This window comes from Daldinia childiae (assembly GCF_008694065.1).
Source record: "Daldinia childiae strain JS-1345 chromosome Unknown Scaffold9, whole genome shotgun sequence".
NCBI classification, from domain to species: domain Eukaryota; kingdom Fungi; phylum Ascomycota; class Sordariomycetes; order Xylariales; family Hypoxylaceae; genus Daldinia; species Daldinia childiae.
This window is the reverse complement of record NW_022984650.1, coordinates 387,571-410,396: the sequence shown is the minus strand read 5'-3', so window position 1 is coordinate 410,396 and position 22,826 is coordinate 387,571. Positions and strand designations below refer to the sequence as shown.

The 22,826-nt window shown below is 46.0% G+C and overlaps 10 protein-coding genes across 10 annotated transcripts; 4 read left to right on the top strand and 6 right to left on the bottom strand.

Moving 5' to 3' along the window:
* Positions 1-266: 266 nt before the first annotated feature.
* GL218_07354 (Glycolipid 2-alpha-mannosyltransferase 2) lies at positions 267-2,144 on the bottom strand (the record flags this gene model as incomplete). The annotated part of the gene is made up of 3 exons (XM_033584104.1): positions 267-1,184; positions 1,285-1,945; positions 2,008-2,144. The coding sequence occupies 3 exons, from the start codon at positions 2,142-2,144 to the stop codon at positions 267-269; spliced, it is 1,716 nt and encodes a 571-aa protein (XP_033432713.1).
* Positions 2,145-3,078: 934 nt separating this feature from the next.
* Positions 3,079-6,393, bottom strand: GL218_07353 (Protein hir-1; the record flags this gene model as incomplete). The annotated part of the gene is made up of 4 exons (XM_033584103.1): positions 3,079-3,182; positions 3,240-6,149; positions 6,214-6,288; positions 6,357-6,393. The coding sequence occupies 4 exons, from the start codon at positions 6,391-6,393 to the stop codon at positions 3,079-3,081; spliced, it is 3,126 nt and encodes a 1,041-aa protein (XP_033432718.1).
* A 991-nt stretch (positions 6,394-7,384) lies between these two features.
* GL218_07352 (Cyclin-dependent kinase 1) lies at positions 7,385-8,474 on the bottom strand (the record flags this gene model as incomplete). The annotated part of the gene is made up of 3 exons (XM_033584102.1): positions 7,385-7,643; positions 7,698-8,373; positions 8,438-8,474. 3 exons carry the CDS (start codon positions 8,472-8,474, stop codon positions 7,385-7,387), a joined length of 972 nt encoding a protein of 323 aa, XP_033432755.1.
* An 867-nt stretch (positions 8,475-9,341) lies between these two features.
* GL218_07351 (Alpha-ketoglutarate-dependent dioxygenase abh1) lies at positions 9,342-10,433 on the top strand (the record flags this gene model as incomplete). The annotated part of the gene is made up of 2 exons (XM_033584101.1): positions 9,342-9,609; positions 9,661-10,433. The coding sequence occupies 2 exons, from the start codon at positions 9,342-9,344 to the stop codon at positions 10,431-10,433; spliced, it is 1,041 nt and encodes a 346-aa protein (XP_033432717.1).
* Positions 10,434-10,876: 443 nt separating this feature from the next.
* Positions 10,877-12,578, bottom strand: GL218_07350 (uncharacterized protein; the record flags this gene model as incomplete). Its single annotated transcript, XM_033584100.1, has 4 exons — positions 10,877-11,508; positions 11,582-11,883; positions 11,968-12,279; positions 12,343-12,578. The coding sequence occupies 4 exons, from the start codon at positions 12,576-12,578 to the stop codon at positions 10,877-10,879; spliced, it is 1,482 nt and encodes a 493-aa protein (XP_033432754.1).
* Positions 12,579-13,617: 1,039 nt separating this feature from the next.
* GL218_07349 (uncharacterized protein) lies at positions 13,618-14,435 on the top strand (the record flags this gene model as incomplete). The annotated part of the gene is made up of 2 exons (XM_033584099.1): positions 13,618-14,040; positions 14,115-14,435. The coding sequence occupies 2 exons, from the start codon at positions 13,618-13,620 to the stop codon at positions 14,433-14,435; spliced, it is 744 nt and encodes a 247-aa protein (XP_033432465.1).
* Positions 14,436-14,832: 397 nt separating this feature from the next.
* Positions 14,833-15,808, bottom strand: GL218_07348 (4,5-DOPA dioxygenase extradiol; the record flags this gene model as incomplete). Its single annotated transcript, XM_033584098.1, has 3 exons — positions 14,833-15,082; positions 15,140-15,341; positions 15,409-15,808. The coding sequence occupies 3 exons, from the start codon at positions 15,806-15,808 to the stop codon at positions 14,833-14,835; spliced, it is 852 nt and encodes a 283-aa protein (XP_033432464.1).
* A 909-nt stretch (positions 15,809-16,717) lies between these two features.
* On the top strand, positions 16,718-17,477 carry GL218_07347 (uncharacterized protein; the record flags this gene model as incomplete). Its single annotated transcript, XM_033584097.1, has 2 exons — positions 16,718-17,250; positions 17,315-17,477. The coding sequence occupies 2 exons, from the start codon at positions 16,718-16,720 to the stop codon at positions 17,475-17,477; spliced, it is 696 nt and encodes a 231-aa protein (XP_033432467.1).
* Positions 17,478-17,600: 123 nt separating this feature from the next.
* Positions 17,601-19,346, bottom strand: GL218_07346 (uncharacterized protein; the record flags this gene model as incomplete). Its single annotated transcript, XM_033584096.1, has 1 exon — positions 17,601-19,346. One exon carries the CDS (start codon positions 19,344-19,346, stop codon positions 17,601-17,603), a length of 1,746 nt encoding a protein of 581 aa, XP_033432466.1.
* An 807-nt stretch (positions 19,347-20,153) lies between these two features.
* Positions 20,154-22,253, top strand: GL218_07345 (uncharacterized protein; the record flags this gene model as incomplete). The annotated part of the gene is made up of 7 exons (XM_033584095.1): positions 20,154-20,258; positions 20,419-20,756; positions 20,823-20,829; positions 20,887-21,109; positions 21,166-21,248; positions 21,307-21,526; positions 21,577-22,253. 7 exons carry the CDS (start codon positions 20,154-20,156, stop codon positions 22,251-22,253), a joined length of 1,653 nt encoding a protein of 550 aa, XP_033432469.1.
* Between the last annotated feature and the right edge of the window lie 573 nt (positions 22,254-22,826).

Sequence of the window (22,826 nt, the reverse complement as noted above, 5' to 3'; positions counted from 1 at the left end):
GTGAGCTTCAGGGGTTAAGAATATGGCAGGAAGTTTGGCGTTTGTGTATCGATCGGCTTCATGCAAATAGGGGTCACACTATAACCCTAGATCTTGGAGATTCACTTCGCCTTTCGGCCTACTCCAAGTTGAGCGGAGCGACAAGGTCCAATTCATGAGGGTTACCCATATTAGACGAAGCTCTAAGTCTGCTACCCGCCCAAAGAGCCGCCCAAAATGGACCTAGGATAATGAACGTGTTGAGTACAGCTCTGCGGAACGTGCCTCTACTGAAAGGGGTTACCATCTCGACCATCCAGAACGTACTCAACACTATCACTGCTCCTAATAATTCCTGTGTCACTATTGAAATCAGATACCTTGTCCTTCTTGACGAGCCATTTACCCCCTAGAAACTTACGAATGCATGGGTCCGAAGGCTTTCGCTGCTTCGACTCATAAGGTACGAGTTTTGCATTGTTGCTGTCGATAGCATTCACGGTGCATCCACACGCGAGGCTAGGTATTCCCTTTTGACGTTCGACATCTTGTGCCATTGTAGTCCATCGCCGATGCTTGCTGCCGAAGCTTTCGAATGGACCCTCCATCATTGTTCGTGTATCATCTTTGATTGGCTTGGATACTTCTTGTTCTACCTCTTGTGGCAGCAATGCCTTTCGTTGCAATCTAGATGCTAACGGATGTTCATGGGGAGGGCATTGCTCACAGAGACCATGCGCATAGCCGATATCACGAAAGTACCAGATTCGACTCTTAGGCAAGAACATGCTAACGCTGAGCGTATGAACAGGAGCATCACCAAATCGTTCATAATAAAACCCGCCAGCTTTGTCCAAATGGTCGAAATATGCCATATGCTCTTTGCTGCGGAAGAACTTCAGAGAACCAATCTCAAAATTGGAGTAAAACTGGCAATTATTGTATTCCCCATCACCTAGACCCTCCTTGGCGCCTGTGTGTGGACGAATCACATCATCATGATCTTCAGCTGTGTATAGCAACCAGTTGAAATCCGCATCTTCATCTACCAATTCCTCGTTATGGTCGATGAATTCTTTGGTTCGCTCCCATAGAGAAGGGAAAGATCGGGCATCGTCGAGAATGGCCATATTAAATCCATACGCCATGTTGTTGTCTTGCATAAATCGGAACACGTCGTAATTGATATCACAGGAGAACTGTACCTATAGTACCTTCGTCAGCTGTGGATATCTAAAGGGGCATCACCGACAGGGGCAAAAAACAATGGCTTTCATAAACAATTTGGAAAGGAGGCTAACTTACAGCAGGCTCGACTCGCCAAAACCAGTCATAATTGGCAAGACGCTTCTCTGAGGCAAATATACCAGCGTTCCAACGACACATATGGTGGTAACTTTGTAACCACGCCTTGCCGACACCAATACCACCCATGAATTGACGACCGATATCAAATCGGTTAATATCGATCCAAGACGGGATTCTCCAGTGCTCTTGAGGGATGCGTTCGAAATAGCATTGGGAATCGGTAGCCCCAGACACAATTGCTTTAAACTCTTCAGTGAACTCCTCATTATTGAAGAAGACCCAATCGTATCCGTGGGTTTCCCGGCTATTGAATCGAGCTTCCACCTGGAGGATACTGGCGACCATTTCTTCGACCTCCTCGTTTCTCACAAGAGATATGAACGCAGCTTTTGGACGTGTCTCGATCAATGCTTGTACCTGCTGGGTCGGTAGATCTTGTAAATCTAGGATGGTATTCTTACGGAGCCACTGGATTGGATGGCTGGTATCTGCTTGTATAGTATATCCAGCGGGTGGATGCGGCATAGGGGGTACGTAGGCGTCAATGACTGGGGTTTCTAGATTGATTGACTTCTCCGGCTCCCAGGTAGACAACCAAGCACTACCTACGAGGGCAGATGCTAGGCAGAAGATGACGACCTTGCGAAAGGAAAAAGGCCTTTGGAAGATACAGTAGTATTAATCGATTGGTCATATTGGTTGGTATAACTGAGGACGTACCTGACTCGGCGAGGAAGAAAGTTCCAACTAGAGAACCCTTGGATCTTGCTATGGGTTGGTTCAACTGCATTCTCAGGAGCGATAGCCAGAGTATCATCACCTGTTTCATTTTGTTGAGGAGTGAGACTTAGAGGCATAGGAGTAAGGTCGTCAATCGAAGAACAAGACAAGGACGCCACATGGCCTTTGCTCCTAGATGATCGAGACATATGAGCACCTCCCCCGCCCGCATGCCGAGAGTATGGTTTGGGAGTATGGAACTCCATCTGTCTCTGACAAGTCCGTAATAGTTAACACAAGTGCTGGGTATTAAAAAATCTTTAGGGTGTAGTTCACAGAAAAGGAGCAAACTAACCTTGACGCGACACAGGTTAATCGGCAGCGCGAATAAGGGGGATGTAAAACGAAGGTGTGATTAAAAATCAAGGCAAAGATGCTTTGGTAGGTGGTAGTCAATTGTCCTAAAAGACAATTGTTTAAGGAGAGTTAGTAGGACGAAGTGCAAAATAGTGAAAAGTGAAAGAAAATAACGGCAAATGTTTGTACTTGAAAAAAGGATTTTGACGACGTTATGGCATTTGGTGTTGTTTCAGGAAAATATAGCGCATCTATTTCATTTTAAGATTGGATATGATTGATTGCTAGTTAGCCGGAAACAAACAACCTTAAGAACCAGTTGTACCTGTCATAGGACGTCAGGGAAATACCCCCATTTCATATGGGACGTAACTTCCTCAGTGCAGTTCACGGGAACCATAGGAACCGTAAGAACCACTAGTCTACCAGTCAGATGCCGGTCAGGGGTCGATTCACTGAACTAGTCACATGTCCCTTATCCGATTCTAGGTCACGCATACCGTCTAAATAGACGCTATTAAAGTAGACACTGCTAGAAGGTAAATAAGCATCTAGACTGTACTCTGTAGTCCTATTTAGTCATGGATTGAGGTTATAATACAAAGTGATATCAGATTAGTTAAGGGCAACGAGGGTTGGTACCTAGGCCTTAGAAGCCAATAATGAATACCCCTTATTCTCCACCTAACTCCCCCTTTTACTAGAAACGCTGCATCATGTTTCCACTATCATGGCGTCGCCAGTTATGTCGTCCTCATGCGTGAGCTCAAGGATTCGTGCATATTGTACAGTAATACGTTGGAGTTCCCTGAATTTTCCTGGGTGACAGTTAGTATTGAACCAAAAGACGAAGTTTGACATTTGACACGACTTACCTAGAATCATCACAACGCCTTTCAATAGGTCCTTACGATCCCACCCGCAAATATCATCATCTTGACTATACCATCCATTGCCTCCTGTATTACCCCCCTTTTTATCTTGTAGCACACCTCCCAGTAAGCTGTTGAGAAGCTCTTCTACTTTCCCTCGGTGCCCTTCTGCTCCGATCCGTTTTGCATACATGAACAGATATAATCGGAATTCGTCCTTCGAACCCAACTGCAAGGCACCAGCAATTCGGTTCTCTAAATGAGCAATACTAACGCTAGACTCGAAGGTCTCAAACCCATCTCTGGATAGTAAAGTCTTGACTAAGCGTTGTAAGGTGTATGCTCTCCCCTTCAGCAGGAACTCGGTCGTTGTGTGTCGTTCTAGGTAGGGAATGATGCCAGCAGAAACAGTCGCTCCATCACTCTGTCCGTCTTTGGAAGATGTAGAGCCAACTGCAGTAGACTGTAAAGTCCCAACTGAAGAGTCATTGCTATTCCAGTACTGGCTACCCACAGCCCACCATGATTCCGAAAGTCGTTGCCAGGAGTACATTGTCGGGGAATAATAATATCCGTCACCATTTGTAAGGGTGATTACAATATGGCCGCTGGAGTTTAAATGCGCAGATGTAACACCAGGACCCGGCATGGCACCATGTGTCTGGAGCGAGCTGATGGCAATCTCCAATACAGGCGCAAGCGATACCGGCGGATGGGGCGAGGATAGTGTCTTAATATTCCAAACATGACATATACCAACCGCTGTAATACAAAGCAACCACCAATCGCGACACTCCAGAATCACCGGCTGGGATTCCAACACCATCGCATTTATCAATCGACGGCCTGCGGGAGTCCAAGTATATAAGCTGCCATCTTCACATGCCGCAGCCCAGAATCTCTTGCTACCAGTTACAAGAATAATGGCCCGTGGAAGATAGTCTTGCCACAGTAGACTACCACGCTTTGTGGCAGTGATATGAGAGGGATCTCGAATCGATACCGGATTCTTTGCTTCTAAGATGACGTTTTCGGGCACTTTTGATGCCTCCTCTACGCTACTTTCATCCTGCAGAACACCCCGTTCTAATGGACGGATAATATGTGACCTAACTTTAGGTACTGCTAGACGGACTTGAGAAACTGCGATAGAGGGATTAAGGATGGCTGGTCGGAGATATTCAGGGGTTGGTATAAGACCATGCTTGGGCGGTTCGAGAGTCGCGGGTTCAAGACCTTCTACTCCATTTCTCACTATAGTCCTTGGACCGGAAGCTGATCGCTTGTTTGGAGGTTCATCATCATCTTCACCCTCTGACGCAATCGCTTTCCTTTTATTCCCAAGAAGCATAGCCGCTAGACCCCCCTCTGGTAGTCCATCGTATGGCTTCGAAAGATCTAGTATCGTTTGTGGCGCATCGTTTTGTGCAGCTTTGGAGGAGCTAGATCCCACCAGCTGGCTCTGGGGAAGTGATGACTGACCGGTCCCAGATGACGAGATGAGCATAGGTGCAACTCTTTTCTTCCCATCCTTAGTAATAGTTACACGGGATTTCAGTTCATTCACCCGCTCGGCAGCTTTATCGGCCGACTCTTCTACAACGGGAGCCTTTTCTTTCTCTGGCTGGACATCTGTCTGTCCATTTGTCGGTGGCAAAGTCGGCGTTGCGGCGCTACTCTTAACTCCATTCGTTGTAGGCGGAGCGTCTTTAGGAAGCGGATGAAAGTCCCCCATTAGCGCTCCCATTCGCGATTCGGCACCTTTTCTCTCCCCTTCCTTGCTGTGGTTCTCAAGCTGAAGTCCATCGACATCTTCCGCTATTCCCATAGCTTTTCGAGAGGCACCATATTTGGATAGGGCTTTGTCCGTCTCTTCCAAGTTGGCCACCCAGCCCAATTCTCCTGTGTCAAACTTGACTGCAACAATACCACCATCGAGACTCGACGCAAACAGAATTTGACCATCAGGGGTCCAGGCAAGGTCTGATATTGATTTTGATGCCATATCCTGCAAAATCACCACAGGTCTTGACGTATTCGTGTTCCAGACGCTCAATGTCTTGTCTTGGCCGGCCGATGCTATCACCGTCACCAAAGTCCCCCCAGAATGGCCATTAGTCGCTCCATTCTCCACAGGTTTTTTCGTATGAAATAACCTAGGAGAGAACATACACACTTCCGTAGGACCTTCGTGACCGATCAGGTTGATTTCACTGTCCCATCTACTTCGCTCAATGATAGCGACCGAACTTACGGGACCGTTGACCGCATTAGCTGCAGCAATATGATTACCATCAGGTGACCATGAGCACCTTCTGAAATAGGTAGTTAGTGGGGATGATTTGAAGGGAGAGCTAATAGTGGTCTCGAGTTGAAAGTTATTAACCATATCATGTTGGGTCGCATTAGGGGCGGGAGGAGTAAAGCGAAAAATCTTGATAGATCGGTCGTCGCTAGCGGTAGCAAAAAACTTATTGGCAGGGTCGAAAGTAATACCCTTCACATGGCTTTGATGATTTCCAAGCACCTTGAGCTTCTCGAAAGTGTGTCCCGACCAGATGACGACCTTGGAATCAAGACCTACAGAGACAAGAATCGAGCCATCGTAAGACCATGCAAGATCTTGGACATCATTGTCATGCCCTATGAGTCGCCTTGAAGTCTTCCAATTCTCGACAGGTGGTGGCTCGTTCGTTCCGAAAGGCGCGATAGTAGGCGGACCACTCTCAAGCTGGTATATACATATGATCTTGTCATCCGCCCCCGATGCGAGGTAGCGGCCATTGGGTGAGAATCGCACAGAATGAATAGTGCCGAGATGATGGCTCATATGGCAGAGCTGCCTCGGCTTCGTGTAGGAAGGATCGTCGGCATTGTAGATAGATTCGGTCGACCAAACTCGAACATGACCATCTAAAGCAGGTAAGATATCGGCGCAAATAAAGCTAGTAATGATCAAGTATTGCTAAAAACATACCTCCACCAGCTGTTGCAAGTCGCTTTCCATCAGGCGATATGTGGCAGCTATAGACTTCGAAGTCTTTCTGTTCGCCTTCAAAAATAATCAGCCTTGTTTTTCTCTGTCTCCAGAAAGCTCATCAATAAATATAGGTCCCATACCTCTATGGCTCAGCCATGATGGCTTAATGATGCGCATGGTGACTCGATAATTGGGATTGTAATTCGCATGTCGGCATAAAATTTACGTCAATTAAACTAAGATGGGAACGATCAGACATAAATGCGCGTTGCCTCAGAAGTTTTAGTAAAATGTTGGTTGTCGAAGAATCCGTGGCGCGCGACGCGGCCCGAGTTTCGATCAATTTAAAAGTTTACGTAATCTTTCTTTTCAGCTAAGAGATACATTTTGAATTAGGTACCTTAGCTTCATGTCACCTTACGGTGTGCCCTGGCCCGGGCCCAGGTATCCGGCAGTCGGTAGCTACCTAGGTACCTAAGATCTCGAACTCTGCATATGTGGGCCCTAGCTTTGATGCATGTATAAAGAATATGTGCCTACAGGGCATTTTTACACATTATGGGTAAGCCCTTATAGGGTACTTACCTACCTTATGCATAAGAACGGAATCATTAAGCCCATCAAGCGGAGAATGTAACAAATCTCAATTGCTTCATCCTACCTAGGTATACGACGGCAAATACATCATCTCTGAAGCCAAGCAACTAATTCAGAGTTCAGACAAAAGAAAACAAAAAAGGGGGCATTTCCGGTCCGGCGAGAAGATCCGAGGACCTATGATCATCATGCCGCCGTATGCATAACCCCATAGGAGAAAAAGAGGCCATTCTTATGCATAGTTCCCTTTCCTTCCTGACTCCTCTCAAATGCCGAGTCCCTCCTCCCAACGCCATGTAAAGTCATCGTCCGTGGACTGCATAGGTTGCGAAAACATGGGAAAACTGAGGAAGAGGATACTTCCTCCACAGATCCGCTCGAGGCATAGGAGACACGGGATGTTCCTGATAAAGAACATATCTGATGATAGTGTTACATAGTATTGTTGATGTTGATTAATGCCCGAGTCGCCGTATCCTGAAAGGCAATACTGATGCTCCGTATAAGTAAGCATATTCTGCTTTGTACGAGTCGTAAGATGCCTAGCTCATTCGGCAAGACGAACTATAACTTAAGCATGTCCATTACTTCCATACCGGGTCGGCTGGCGAGGTATATCACTGAAATAAGGGTGGTGACAAGCTTGCTTAGCAGATATTCGACCGGCTGGATCGTATACGAGAAGAGCTTCTAGAAGATCGAGGCCATTGTCATCGAGGTTCGAGCACAGGACCGTCGAATGGTCACGTATCCATTTAGGGAACGAAGCTTTGAAGTCAGGGTAAGAAGTAACTCCAGGCCATACCTCCTCAGTAGGAGTACCCAACAAGCTAAAAATGCAATGAGCAATGAGCAATCAGACATCATTGAAAAGGTATACTTACCGGAAGGTCTTGAAAATCTGATCGATCTCCGAGTCTCCGGGGAACAACGGCTTCCTAGTGCACATCTCTGCAAAGATACAGCCTACGGACCACATGTCAACACCTGTGGAGTACTGGCGACCACCAAGCAGAATCTCCGGAGCTCGGTACCAGAGCGTAACAACCTCGTGGGTGTATGTTCTAAGGGGCACTCCAAAAGCACGCGCCAACCCAAAATCGGCAAGCTTCAAGTTCCCGTCACGGTTAATCAACAAGTTCTGCGGCTTGAGATCTCGGTGCAAAATTCGGTGGCTATGGCAGTATCGTATTCCTTCGCAAAGCTGTGTCATAAATCGGCGAACCATGCTACTACCCAGTCCAAGGCGTCCCAGTTCGGGCCCCGAACCTTCAGGTAGGGCTTTACCGCGACCACCATCGCTGACGGGAAGCGCCTCCATGTACTTCTTCAAATCCAGGTCGAGAAACTCGAAGACTAAGTAGAGCTTGTGGCCCTCGGCATGGACGATGTTAAACAGTCTGACGATGTTGGGGTCACGCATCTCCTTGAGCAGAGAGATCTCTCGGATGGCGGTACTAGGAACACCCTCATCCTCAGATTCGAGACGAATCTTCTTCAATGCGACGATACGGCCACCATGGGCCAAGTCTCGGGCTTTATAGACGACACCATAAGTGCCTAGAAGTAGTTTTGGTTTAGCAAATAGCGAGTTTGAAGATTGACACGTAAAAGTTAGGCTTACCTTCGCCAATCTTCTCAAGTTTCTGGTAGTTATCCATTTTTAAGAACGGCTACTACTGCACCTGGGACTGAATTGGATCGAAGGAATGTAAGAAACAAAATTTGGATTGGAGGAGAGGTGTTGAATGATTATGGGAATCTCTGATTCCGGGGGGGTAACCTGCACCAAAGAAGTTGAACTCGGTTGCTATTTACTCAAGTATTTGAATAGTGGTGCGAGTTGGGGGGTAACAACAGAAAACGAGGGGCAATAGTGGGAGAGAATCTCGACGAGGATAACTAGAACAAACGTTGCCTGTGAGTGTATCAAAAGGAGCGGACAGAGTTGATCCTGTACGATCTCGCAGTCCGTTAAAACTCCATTTGGTACCGGGGATGTGTTAAGTACTGCACGAAGTTCAGTTTGCTGCGAGAATCGGTAGAAGGGTTGTTGGCAGTATGTGGGTTGAAATTGGGATTGGGATTTTACAGCTCATGAGTGTGGATGTTTTCCCATAATACAGGTAAACAGTGGGTTTCATAGGAGGTAACTTTTTGACACGCGCCGACTTTGTGGCTAACAAAGCTAAATCGCGTTTGTGGCTCGGGGTTCAGGCCGCTAATGCACGGTTATATAAGCAACTACGATACATGTACACGTCTGCTATATTACAAGTGCCCAGTGTACCTGATATACATACATCAGTGTATCTTTTCGGCGTCAAACCCGCATGCAGGTACATAATGCCCTTCCGTATCTTATCGCTATAATGTACCTAATATTTTCACATACATACAATGGAAGTGACAGGGGCATCCGAGCATGAAAAATGTCATGATCAAACTTCCTAAATCTAAAAACACTAACTCTAGAAACAAATATTATCTAATATATCAACACGGACATTCCTACGTCTTTGCCCACTATGACTCTTGACCTGGACGCTCATGAGCAACCAGATGAAGAGCTCAAGGCTACGTGGAAAAAATATTCGAGGACTAACCATGAGGAATTCACGAGTCATCCAGACATAGATGAGCTACACCCCCCGAACACTGTGGGCGCATTCAAGCTAGCAGGTCATATCCCAAGTGAAAATCTCACGACTTCTTTTAAGCAACTCGAAGGTAGTAACTGGGATGGAAATCAAACCATTGAAGATGCCCCTTTCTATTTCCATCCTCTACTCCCAGGTAAGCCTGCTCCCTTACTATTATAGCCATTTTTCTCATACTAGATTACAGGCTTGCTTATATTTCCCTCCTTAATACCCCCAAGAACGCAGAAAGCATTGTTATACCGCATGGTTCATAGGGATCTAAGCAATCCTACCCACCAGACTAACTTACACTTACACTATGATCTTCCTTATTTAGAAGGACAAGATAAGGCAGATATTGATTCCCGGTCTTTCTTCTCTTACTCTCCAGAAGCATCTGCGAAGTTCCTGCCAAAAGACCCCACTGTTCACAAGTCGCTGTCTATCAAGCAAGTCCTTGAACGGCGGTTATCTTGGGTTACGCTCGGGGGGCAATACGATTGGACCAATCGAGAATATCCTAACCAAGCTCCTCCTAATTTTCCTCATGATATTGCCAATTTCCTTCAGACTCTCTTCCCAGATACTGCTGCCCAGGCTGCTATTGTCAACTTTTATAGCCCGGGAGACACGATGATGATGCATCGAGATGTTAGTGAGGAATCAGACAAGGGTCTTGTAAGTCTCAGCATAGGCTGTGATGCATTATTCATGATCGCGCCAAATGGCTATAAACACACGTCGACCGGTAGAGAAGCTTCCGAGAAGCCATACCTTCTTCTGCGACTACGATCCGGAGATGCCATCTACATGACCCAAGAATCACGATATGCTTGGCATGGTGTACCAAAGGTTCTTAAAGGCACCTGTCCAGATTTCTTAGCCGATTGGCCGGCAGAAGGCGACAAGTTTCAAGAATGGAAAGGATGGATGCGGAACAAGCGCATTAACTTGAACGTCAGACAAATGAAAGACTGAGTTTTATACATATCTAATATTTAAAAAACCACAATATCCCCGCCACGGCATATAAAGTTTTGCTCAGTTCGCCCCCCCTCAAGCTAAAGCTTAAGCACGTCCTTACAGTCATAATCAAGAATATGCAGCCATGTCGTAGACAATGTCTTTAGATTGTCCAGACCTATATGATGCCATAGCAGCATCATCAGAATTACAATATCCCAAGGGCATCCCCCTCGGTTGAGCCGATATAGCCCCTATTGTAAATATTTCAAACACCGAGCCCTCCAAGAATAGAAACAGCCCAAAATAACATTTAAGCAGTATAATGCCCATGTCATAAAGTCAATCATTACCGGGTGTTATATACTGGATTAATAGTGGTTGCGGTGGCCTCCATACCAATACATGGAAACGTTAGTCATGTCAGCTTTGATATTTACATTCTCCCATGAAGAGACCTAGACAACTTGGCCCTTACCGTCGGCCCTCATACGGTCATATCTCAGTACACTCTGCAAAAGAACATCTGCACCTATTGTGCAATCTTCGGGGCTGGTGTACTCCTCGGGGTTGTGGCTAACACCGTTCTTCGACGGAACGAATATCATACTCGTCGGACATCGCCGATTAGCGTATACGCTGTCATGTCCGGCTCCGCTAGTCATATCCCGCACTAAACTACTGTTACCGGTGACCGCCTCGGCGGAAGCTCTTACAACGGCAATACAGTCTGGGTGAAATATCGTGGCAGGAGAGACAAAGTCCGTTCGCCATTCGACATTTAGCGGCTTCCCTGGCGTCGAGTTAGCGAGAAGTCCCCCGATATCATTGCCCGCAGCCAGCGCTGCAGAGTCCCGTTTTAGATCAGCCTCCATGGCATCGACGGTAGCATCAGCAGGCGCGCGGATATCAAGCGTAAAGCTCACGTGTCCAGGAATCGTATTTGTGCTGCCGGGGCTTAATGTTAGGATACCTGTCGAAGCAACTGCGGAATGCGCAGTTGCTAGGCGATGCGAATGAGTGATCAAGCGTGCTGCAAGCAGCATCGCATCAGCACGGCTTTTTAGAGGCGTAGTACCTGTGTGTGCATCTGGTAGTCCCATACAGTCAGCTCAGAACCGCTTGGTTTTTTCATTTCCTAGAAATAGGCACGGATTGAGTACCTCGTCCGTGAATGTCGACGGTGAACCACTTATATGCTTGAACCCCCTTTACAACTCCGACCTTCTGTTTCTCTGTTTCTAAGATTGGGCCTTGCTCGATATGGAGTTCAAAATGAGCGGCCATGGGGGTGCTCCGATGGCTCGTTGGTGTGGAACCGAGATATCCAATTCGTTCTAATTCAGACTTTACAGTTGCAGTACCCCCGCCTACCTCCTGAGTATTATGAGCGCGGTCGAGGGCGATCTCTCCAGCCCATACCCCTGAAGACATCATGCTGATCGGAAATCGAGCGCCTTCTTCGCTATTGTAACCCATTAGTCCGATTTCTCTTCAAGACTTAGCCCGATTTGGGGTAGCAAAAACCCCGACATAGGGCCAGACATACTTAGTCCAGTTTACAACACCAACTGGGAACTCGGTCTCTACCTTATGTTCCTGTAGTACATTGAGCATCTCGATACCAGCTAAAATCCCGAGGATCCCATCATAACGGCCACCGCTCGGCTGCGTATCGAGATGAGATCCAACAAACGTCGCCGGTCCTTCACGTCGACCAGAACGGATAGCGAATATGTTACCCATAGTATCAACAGTGACGTTGCATCCCAAAGCCTTGGTTGTCTTGACGAACCAATCCCGAGCTTGCTTGTCTGAGTCGCTCAATGCAAGCCGTGACATGCCTGTCTCGGTCGACGCACTATAATTGGTGTGATATAAGTATGTTGCTTTGCAGGAATATCAAGTTCAGAATCGGACTTGCCTTCCCCATCGCTTGCCCGTCCCGAAAGAGCACGTATGATGCAATGCATCCATTAGTCTGCTCTTTTGCACTTTTAGGGTAGTAAGGTGGTTATCCTGTCGGTCAGTAGTTTGAGTGCTAAAACATCGCGACAATGTAGACGGTAAGAAGGCTTGCAGAACCCGCGCAGATAATCGACAACCCGTATGAAGCTGGACTTGGGTAGTAGGTGTAAGACGGCTTACACGGCAACGCATAGCTAATGGATTGCGTGTTACATAAGCCATGATGGAGACATTAATCATCTATGGAGATGAAGCCTAGTTGGAAATAATGAAATATGCGATGTAGTTGATGGAATGTATCATGGATCATGGTAATAAGATAACTAATACCTCTTGGAGCGAAGTCGGCAATACTTATTTAGTCACGTGCCAATGGATATAAATACAACCCATAGGACCATAGGATTGGCATGATACTTCTTAGTTCCCTGTCTTGATCAACTACATTTCTCTTCATACTTTAGATTGAATATAAAAACAACAATACGCAAATGAGGCACTTCAATTTAGTGCCTATTGTTAGTGTACTCGAATAGGATTTTAGGGAATTGTGGATGTAAGAATGTCAAGAGAAATAGGGGATTAGTCAATACAACCCAACCCACACGTCAACAAGTAGAGATGCTTTTCTGTGTGACACAGTCTCCAATAAGGATATTAAATTAATTTTCCCTCTCGTAACCATACCCCAGATTTTGACGCTCAACTACAAATGGATATCCTATAGTAGTACATATTATCCTAAACTAGGATACAAACAATTAACCTAGGAGCTTTCGTTGCTCGATATTAGCCCCCAATTATTAACAGGTCTTATAAAATATTGTTGTTAGGGACGATTACTACCCTTCACACTGGAGTTTCCTTTATCCCATTCTCCCATTTACTAACTCCAACATGGGTGTTTTATGATAGGTCATATAGTTAATATACCTAGAAATAGCCAATACGATACTCTACCAGTATATCTTAGACGCTGCACTACACACTGTTCGCCTATAAGACATGTGGCTTCTGATATTATGTACAGGCGGGTTTTTTTAATCCTAGTATGTTTATGTCTATGCTACCGCACGCTTCGCTCCTTATTTCCTCGCCTATATATTTATCTCCACTCGCTATTGTGGTTCACTCACCCAGTTCAAGACTGCACCTAATACCCATTCTATACCTTCCAATACTAAAGCACTTAACAACACAGGAAGCTTGTGAACATTTTTCTACGATAGAAATGTTGAAGCCTGCGGTTATTGTCGTCGTAGGAGGGTTCCATAAGCCTGATCATTATCACTCACTGAAGGTAAAGCTGGAAGCACAGGGATACGAGGTCTTCATTCCACCTCTGCCAAGCTGTAGTTCCCAGGTTGGAATAACGTGGAAGGATGATGTTGCAGTGATACACAAGACAGTAGAACCGCACATGGACAATGGTAAGGAATTCATCGTTGTATGTCACTCCTACGGAGGTGTTCCTGGTTGTGCTGCTACAAGCGGATTTACCGTCGAGGAACGGAAAAATGGTGGTAAGAAAGGAGGCTTTCGGGCAATCCTTTTCATGGCCGCTTTTGCTGTATCACAAGCTGGCATGGATATCCTACAATGCTTAGGGGGGAAATATCCATCTTGGATGACACATCAACCTTCATATCAGAGGGTAAGCACCGCAGTCTTCAAATCTCAATGTATATATTACAGCATTCAGGAAGCTAATCCCAGGAAAATATATAGAATAAAACATGCTTCGCCAGTGATGAAGCGAAGCAAGACTTTTACAATGATCTCCCGGATGATGTAGCCGAAAAATGCTTCGATGCCTTGCTACCGTTTTCGCAAGACGCCCTCGAAACGCCAGTCGAGTTCGTTGCTTCCGACCTTATCATCCCAAGAACGTTCCTAATATGCGAGAATGACATGGCAATGCTTCCGCACATACAAGAGAATCTAGCGGCCGGAATATCAGGCATGAAGGTTGAGAGGTGCTCAGCTGGACATAGCCCATTCATTAACCAACCAGATCGAGTCGTAGAGGTGATAGAGGGACTTGTATAATGAGCAAAAGGTTGTGTTAGGTTTTAGTAACTTGGTTATATCTCACGTCAGTGTTCTCGAGACGGCAAAAGATTCACCTTCATAAACAGCCTTATTTATATCTTTAGTCCATAATTTCACCCGCTAGGGCAGTATGACACTTGAACGCTCGTTATTTATAGGAATAGAAACATTTGTTCAAGTTGAATATCTAATTCAAGGTTTATTTCTTACTCAGTAGAGGGTGCTAGGAGATACTTGATACAGGGAAATAAAAATTAAATTTCTTCGACCTCGCTTTTACATAGCAATACACCCAATATCTGAATTAGGTTTTAGATCCTATGAAGACTACAAATATATACACCACAACTAGGAAACCCCTTCGACATCCAAATTGTTTGATGTCAGCGCTATTTTACGCCGACGGAACTTTACCAAACCGGTACTGTGCCCAACTCAAACTCTTTTCAGGTAGAGTCCATAGTTGTTCGCCAACATCAGAACCTGCAGCACCTGCAACAATATGCATCGGAAGGATATGGTCCAAGGTCGGATGCGCTTTCCTGGCATCATCACGCTTCATCAAAGTGAGCATCTTCTCCCGACGCTCTTCTGGCTTCGCGGCAGCAGCCTCCTTCAGTGCCGAATCAAATGTAAAGGCGTAACTAAACTGCGTCAGCAGAAGTATAATCGGCTTGGTATAGTTAGCAGGGCTTTCTTACGGCATGGTTTGGTCGCTAGCCCTGTTGGCTCTGAAATCACGAAGATTGTGAACGGCCATCCCCGCACCGATGATCAAAATGCCTTCGTCCCGTAAACTTTCTAATATCTGTCCCACGCGGTAATGTTGATCGGTGTCTTCGTTATCGAATAGCGAAACTTGCACAATGGGTACATCTAATGGGTTCCGTTTTGGATCAAACGCTGACATGGCATCGAATTAGTAGCAAAACATACCTGGATGATATATAAGAGACATGACATAGCTTACCAGCCATAAACCCTACCCATACGCCATGGTCAAGACCTCGTTTAACTCTTTCAACTTCAATACCAGCGTCCGATAACTTCTCAATAACCCTCTCGGCAACCTCGGGACTTCCCTTGTTGGGATAGTCATGTTCGTAGTAGTGTGACGGGAAGCCGTAAAAGTCGTAAATCAGATCCGTTTTCTTGGCTACATTGATCTGGATCTTGCTTGGGCCGGCTTGCCAGTGGGCAGAGAAAACGACCACGGCCTTGGGTTTGACTTTTGTTGTAATCTCCTGTCCGACTTCGACCAGCTTGGTGTAGGCAGGATGGGCCGTATTTTCTATGAAGTTGGGACCGCCAATACCGAGGAAGTACACCGGAAGCCGTGGAGGACCATCTATATACGAGGAACCAGCCATATTATCTAATCGTATATTGATAGCTTGCCAAATACTATTTGTGTATGACTGAGTGGTGCGGTAGATGAGCAGTATGGATAAAGTTACAAGGAGAATAGCAAAATATATGTACCTTGATCGAACAACAAAATTATTGGACGGCAACGCCAAGGACATGACGGGCGATGTCTAACCTAGCCTTTCCTTGACTTTCATAAGTCTTATGAACAGAAGCGGCCAGATGTGGCATATTCGAATCACTCGGACCGCGAGCTGACAAATACATTGTTTAAATATACAGAGTATAGAAGTTTAGAAAACTGCTAAGATGATATACAATGCGAAGGGCCGATCATGCATGTTAGAGATTCAATATCCTGTAGGGTAGACACTCCCGCGCGCGATGAAGTTTATTTACCTAATAAGCCAGGTCCATTGCATCCAATCACGGCTCTTTTGGATTACGAATAGGTTATATATCTGGACGAGGAGCTCTCCCCGCGCGGTCTGAAATAAGCTTGCAGGGTCCATCGCGCGCGGCTTGACTAGGATCTTTCTTAGTTTATTCGATTTGATGGATCCTCGCGCGCGGCTTGTGGGTCTCGATGAACTGCAGATGATGGTGTAGCAATACAACCTAGACGATTGGGTTGGTCTCATACTCTCTACATGATGGGTTGATGGGTTGATATGATGACATTCGTCCTATTAGACCTTTGACCTCGCACTTCGGAATAGTAGGATTACAAATCCGTAATTTGTAAAAGATGGCGGAGTGTTCGGATGTATCGTGATTGAACGTAGATTCTGGTAAATATAAATAGGGGGCATATCAACTTCGAGATAAGTCCATCTTTCATCTTATATCTTAGCTTCTCTATAAACTTAGAGCCTTAAGATTCGTCTTTATCGCCAACTATCAAAAACACAATGTCGGGAAACGTTGCACTTATTCTCGGAGCTGGGCCCAGAGTCGGCGCCTCTGTCGCTCAGAAATTCGCTAGCAACGGCTATAAAGTTGCTATCGCTTCCAGGAGCGGCACTGGCTCCAAAACCGCCGAAGGGTTTCTCTCACTCAAAGCGGACTTCACCAAGCCCGACTCAGTCCCGGCGCTGTTCGATGCGGTCAAGACCGAGTTTAAGACAGCTCCTAGTGTTGTTGTCTACAACGCAGCAGCACTTACGAACCCTCCCGAGAAGGACTCCATTTTTTCGATCCCATCGGACAGTATCGTATCGGATCTCAACGTCAACACTGTTAGTCCCTACGTCGCAGCCCAGCAGGCTGTCATTGGATGGGCAACGTTGCCCAAGGAGGCTAAAAAGACATTTATATACACCGGCAACATTTTGAACGTCTCTGTCGTTCCAGTGCCCCTTATGGTAGATCTTGGTATGGGCAAATCAGCATCGGCATTTTGGGTCGGTGTTGCGGACAGTGTATATTCCTCTCAGGGGTTCCGGTAAGTCCTCTAAGGAAAAGAAAATGTTCTGTCTGGAGTATTTCTAACATCATCTGCCCGTTAGATTCTTCTATGCTGATGAGCGCCAAGGAGATGGCAAGAGTAAGGGGCTTGCGCTCGATGGTGCTGCGCATGGTGAATTCTTTGCGCAGTTGGCAAATCATGAGGGAAATGTGCCATGGCATGCCACGTTTGTGAAGGACAAGGGTTATGTCCAGTTTAAGTAACCAGATCGGACTGGAATGAGGACTTAGTGAATCTTCATAGTTGTTGAAGTCTATGTCAATGTAAATGACTAAATTCCGTACCCTAAAGAGATTTTGACACTTACAGTTTTTTTTTTACTGTTTTTAAACAAGTAATACTAGTTCACCTTGACTTCTAAAGCACGTAGCAAGGTCGCGGCTTGCAGAATTACCTGCGTCTCTGTTGCGCCATACATCCTCCATGATCTCAAGCGCTTTGCGTACCGTGCCGAAGATGCTTGGCGGTTGCAACACGGCCACCATTTCGCGCAAATGAGCTTCCTGCGACGGCTCTGCGAGACAGCCTGCCACGCAGAATGGCCACACCATCGTACGCAGCAACGTTGTTGGCGATGTTGCATGTGTTAAAATGCCGATGACTCGATCAACATGGTAACGTACTTCGACGCTGGCGGGCTGCCACCCGGAAACAACAATGCTGAGATAAAGCAAGGCCGCATGAGCCCAGACCCGTGTAGTCAAACGACTCTGGCAACCGGATGTCTTTGATTGATGGTAATAGTATACGTTGAAGACATCTAATAAGTTACTGCCACTTTGTGCAATGGCCGACGATTCGGTTTCAAGTCGAATAAGATTAGTTTGTAAGAAGTCCTTTATAGCCGTAGCGCGACGGACTAGGTCTATGACATCGAGGTTTCCTGCTGCCTTGCACTGCTTCTTCCATGCATCAAGCGCGGAAATTTCACTAATCTGTAATAACACCCAATTTTGACATCCTACAACTGTCTCAAGATTGACTAGGGGATCGATGCCATTGGCATCACTCAGTAGGCAGTGTTGATACTCGTAAAGTCTAGGCTGCTCTTGAAGAACCGTGCTAGCAATAATGTCATCGAAGATCAAAAGGGCAGACGAGAAACGAAAAGCGGCCTGCTCGGCACTTTGAACTTTGACATCCTGAGCGGGCGAAATCCATGTCGGCGGCCCTAGACGGTCTACGACAGTGTTGAAATTTGAACTAGGCCCTGCCGATTCGACTGGGCCAGGACTCTCTAGAAGTTGTTTGAAAAGAGCCAAGCCAGCGTTTAGATGTGCTTGGCAGTTATTGAAGCATAAAACAGTAATCACGAAACGCTGTATTTGCATGACGCTTGCCATAATCCGCACAGCGCCGTGTAGATGTTCTGTGATACTTGAGCCATCGATAACCTGTAGTGATTGTCTAAGCACCCCAAATGCATCTCTAGTCTGCGAGAGTACCGCCTCCCAAACTGCATCGTGATTAGCTGTTCCCTGGGCGAGGGAGAAGAAGTATGAAGATTGACATAAAGTGGCCTGCCGTACTACTGGACTGCTTAACATCATCTCCAAGATCCAGGATCGACCGCCCTCGAGGGGAGAAGGGCAGTAGAATGGGAATAAGAATGGAAGTAAGTTTTCGAGGTAGAAAGTGATAAGAACAGTACAAGATCGGCCAAATGATACATTGTCGTGAATGTCCTTGCTGACAAGTTTACAATCAGTCCCACGTTGGAGGCAGATAGCGGATGCCTCGGGGCGTGTTTCCACTTCACTGTTGAGACTTTCCGGTGTTGTTGTCGCAAGAAGCTCGCCCGGGACGTGGATCGCGCGGACCTCACGGCGGAGATGAGCATTTTCTTTAACTTCGCGCTTGAGACGCTTAGCCATCTCTTCCTGCCTCACACCTCCATCCATCCATTCTGGCTTGCCCTGATCGTAGTGGCAGGTGATGTGGAGTGCGGCGCACATGTCACATACAGGACGGTTTTCATCACATTTTTTGCGCCGCAGTCGGCAAGTCCAACAGCCGTTGGAACTTCTTATTGTACTGTTGTGACGAGAACTATGAGATAATGTCATATCCATACCTAAGGCAGGTAATTATACACGACGGGTTTACCACGTATTTAGAGCGGGAGTTTAATTAACCATAGATTCAAGTATATAGATGATAAAAAAATTGAAAAAAATCATTACAGTTATCATATTTCACACCGTAGTTTACAAAGTCCGTGGGGTTTATTCCGATTATATAAGCAAGCACTTCGTATTTTATCCCATTGTTTCTTAAAGGATCAGAATTTAATGTCATACAACTTTGACTGATATATTAAGGGACTTGATGGCTGAAGAAAAATCCGATAGACTTACCCCCAACCAGCTGCCAATTGACTCATTTTCTCAAACTATTCATATTTGTACGACTATAATAAAGAAACAGGAAGCATGTAAGTGGATCAGATCTTGGCGTTTCTGCCATGAAGTTGGTGCTAGCGGATGCTGAATGGCAGCTCATTTATCTCAAAACCGCCGCTAATAATTCATCAGTGACTAGTGGCTGCATCAATTTTCCCTAGCCTTCAGCTTTTCCCGAGCTGGGCAGAATGTCGCTCTTTTACGTACTAGGCGGGCGTGGCCAGTCTTCAGCTGTCAGGGGTATGGCGCTTCGTGAACAAGGGCACGCGGTGTGGCATAGATAGGGAGTGGTCCCTCGAGAAACCGATAGAAAAGTCGACGTTTGGCTGCCTGTGATGATCGCGGCGCTAGGATCTTGGTGTATTGTGTCAGCCATTTCTTGCTTTTAAGCTATATCGTCTACCTTTACACATCTTACTATCTTCACCTACCCCTAAGGTTTTCTATCCTTAGGCTTGGTTATGAAAAGTGGGAATAATGCCTCATCTACGGTCGTTGCTCGTTTGGGCTTGCCTAGGTGCATCATTTGCGAGAGCGCAAGAGGTTGTTTATGTTACTGATCTTTCTATTTTCACCGTGTTGGTAAGTTCGGCTTCTTCACTAATAGTGTTACCTTTTTTTGGGTTATTATTTCTTATGTTCATCTATTAGAGTGACCTTATATGTCATAATACATAACAAGACTGGAGATACGGATCAAACTAGTGACCTATTGCTCGAATATGGTGCTGATTGTACTTAGGCTCCATGTGCAGCGTCCGCAGTATCTGAGAATGTCCAGGCGCAAACAAATCAAAACTGCCCCGAAGCTGTAACAGATCTCCAATCATGTGTTTGCACGAAAAACAACAACTTCGCCTCGATATCGACGGGAATTTCGAGTTCAGTTAGCCGTAGTTGTGGTTCGACTGCGTCCGAAGACCAAGCGAGTGCGGCGAGCGTGTTTAACGCATACTGTAACCAGGCCTCAATTACACCCTTCCCAACCCCTTCTAATCCGGTCACACAATATATTACCGACTTTGCAGCGTGGCAGGATCTCGCGCCTTGCGCCGCAAGTGGATTGTCTTACATCGTCCAGTGAGTTTTGTAGTTCTTGTTTAGACTTTGCATTTGTTGAAGATCTTTCTCCTGACCGTGTTATAGGAGTATGGTGAGTTCGACCTAGATATCGATATAATCGTTATGTCATCTAATATTGGGAGGGCAGACTTATGATCTATGCCCTGCAGAGCCGAGCCTTCTTGCGACATGTGTATGCAATAAGAACCAGAATTCTTTGCTAGCCAGTCAGGGTATCAACAAGTCTGTGAAAGCATCATGCTCATCACATGTTGAGGATATAGACTCGGCACAAGCCGTTTTCTCAGGCTACTGCGGGCTGATCAAAGGAACCTCGTCATTCCCAACGACTTCGGACCCCCCTGGCGATAGTAAGTCACGGACCATCTTCTCGTCTTACTTGAATATTTGTTGATGGATAGGGTAGTGACATATCATATTACCGCGCTACCTGAATATAGCTCGCTGGCTCCTTGCGCACAGTCTGCATTGTCGTATGGAGTATTAAGTGTAAGATCATAAATCCTGCATAGAATTGCTATTTGGCGTCTGACATTTATCTCCGAAGCAAACCTATGATCTCTGTCCCGATGGTCCAAAGGCCCTCGCGTCATGCGCTTGTCTTAAAAGTAGCATGTCTGGCTTTATGAGTAATGCCATCACCTCCGATGTGAAATACTCTTGTGATTCGACAGCGACTGAAGATGTCAGTTCAGCATTGCTAGTGTTTGACCTATATTGCAGTGCTGCCAAAGGGCTAACAACTCCAGCTGGAGTTACCGAATCTTGTAAGTCAAATACGTGGTTGTTTATTTTATATAAATAATAACCGCGATAGTGGAGCAAACAATGGCTACTTCGAACAGCGGGGCTTCTGGACCGAAAGAGACCGGGGTTTCAGGGGGATCTGGAAGTTCAAGTTCCGAAGGCGGCGGAGGGCCTTTGGAGTCTGGAGTATCGAGTAGCGATTCTACTAATAAATCTAATACGGGTACAATTGTTGGAGTTGTAGTTGGGGTCTTGGCCGCTCTTGCGCTTATAGGACTCGCAGCATTTTTCTTCTGGAGACGACGGAGGTATGGTCAGAACGGTAGTGGGACGGTATCGCAACCTATTGGCTCGGGATACAGCGGGAAACCCGAGCTTGATGGTAGCCAAAATCTAGATGTGCTAAAAAACCAAGAAGCTACCCGGGTCGACAACGTTTCGCCGGTGTCCGCATATAGCTCACCCAATACGCCGGAGCTTCAGGGCCATGGTGGGTATCCTCAGCCGCCTATTCCACAGATGCCCGAGCTACGCGGTCAGAATCACACATCACAAATACCAAGTCCCATCTCCCCATATACTACGCAAGAGGCATATGGTCAGCCAGTATACGAAGCTCCAGCTCAGAGCGAACCTCGAGTGTATGAAGCGCATGGTCAACCTAGGTCAGAACTTGAGGGTATGGGGTGGCAATCCGGACCTGTAACTGGGTTTCACGAAGTGGACGGGGGCTATAAAGGACAATAGTTGATGGTTCCTACAGACTGGTGTGGAAGTTGGAGGTGTAAATAATAAAGGGAATATATAGGTACATATTATATTTAATATGTAATCAAACATACCTAGGTAGGTATACGTATAATAAAATGGGGAGCTATGTCCTTTAAGAAAACGCAATTTGCTAGGGGTTAATGTGATAAATGGAATTGAGAAAATATTATGTTGGTGATGTAAGAGAAGATTACCTACCTAGGTACCTAACCTACCTGATATGTTTCCTACGGGAGGTATTCCCTATTGCTTTTTATGCCAAGAAGACGAAGTGTTAGTAGTGAGATACTATTAGAGGTTTTATACTATCTCGTAGATAGAACCCGAAAGAGTGAATACCTATATACATACTGGTGAAGACAATTGTTGACTTGTGAATTTACTATGTAGATCGAGGATGACTTGAATGGGTTATGAGCATTGATAAGTGATAAGTAACAATTTAATATAGGGACTGCCCAAATACATACATACTAGGTACCTAGGTACCTACGTATGTACGTGGGTTAGTTGGCAGGTACATTATGGTCAAAGCTCCTTAAGCTTGCC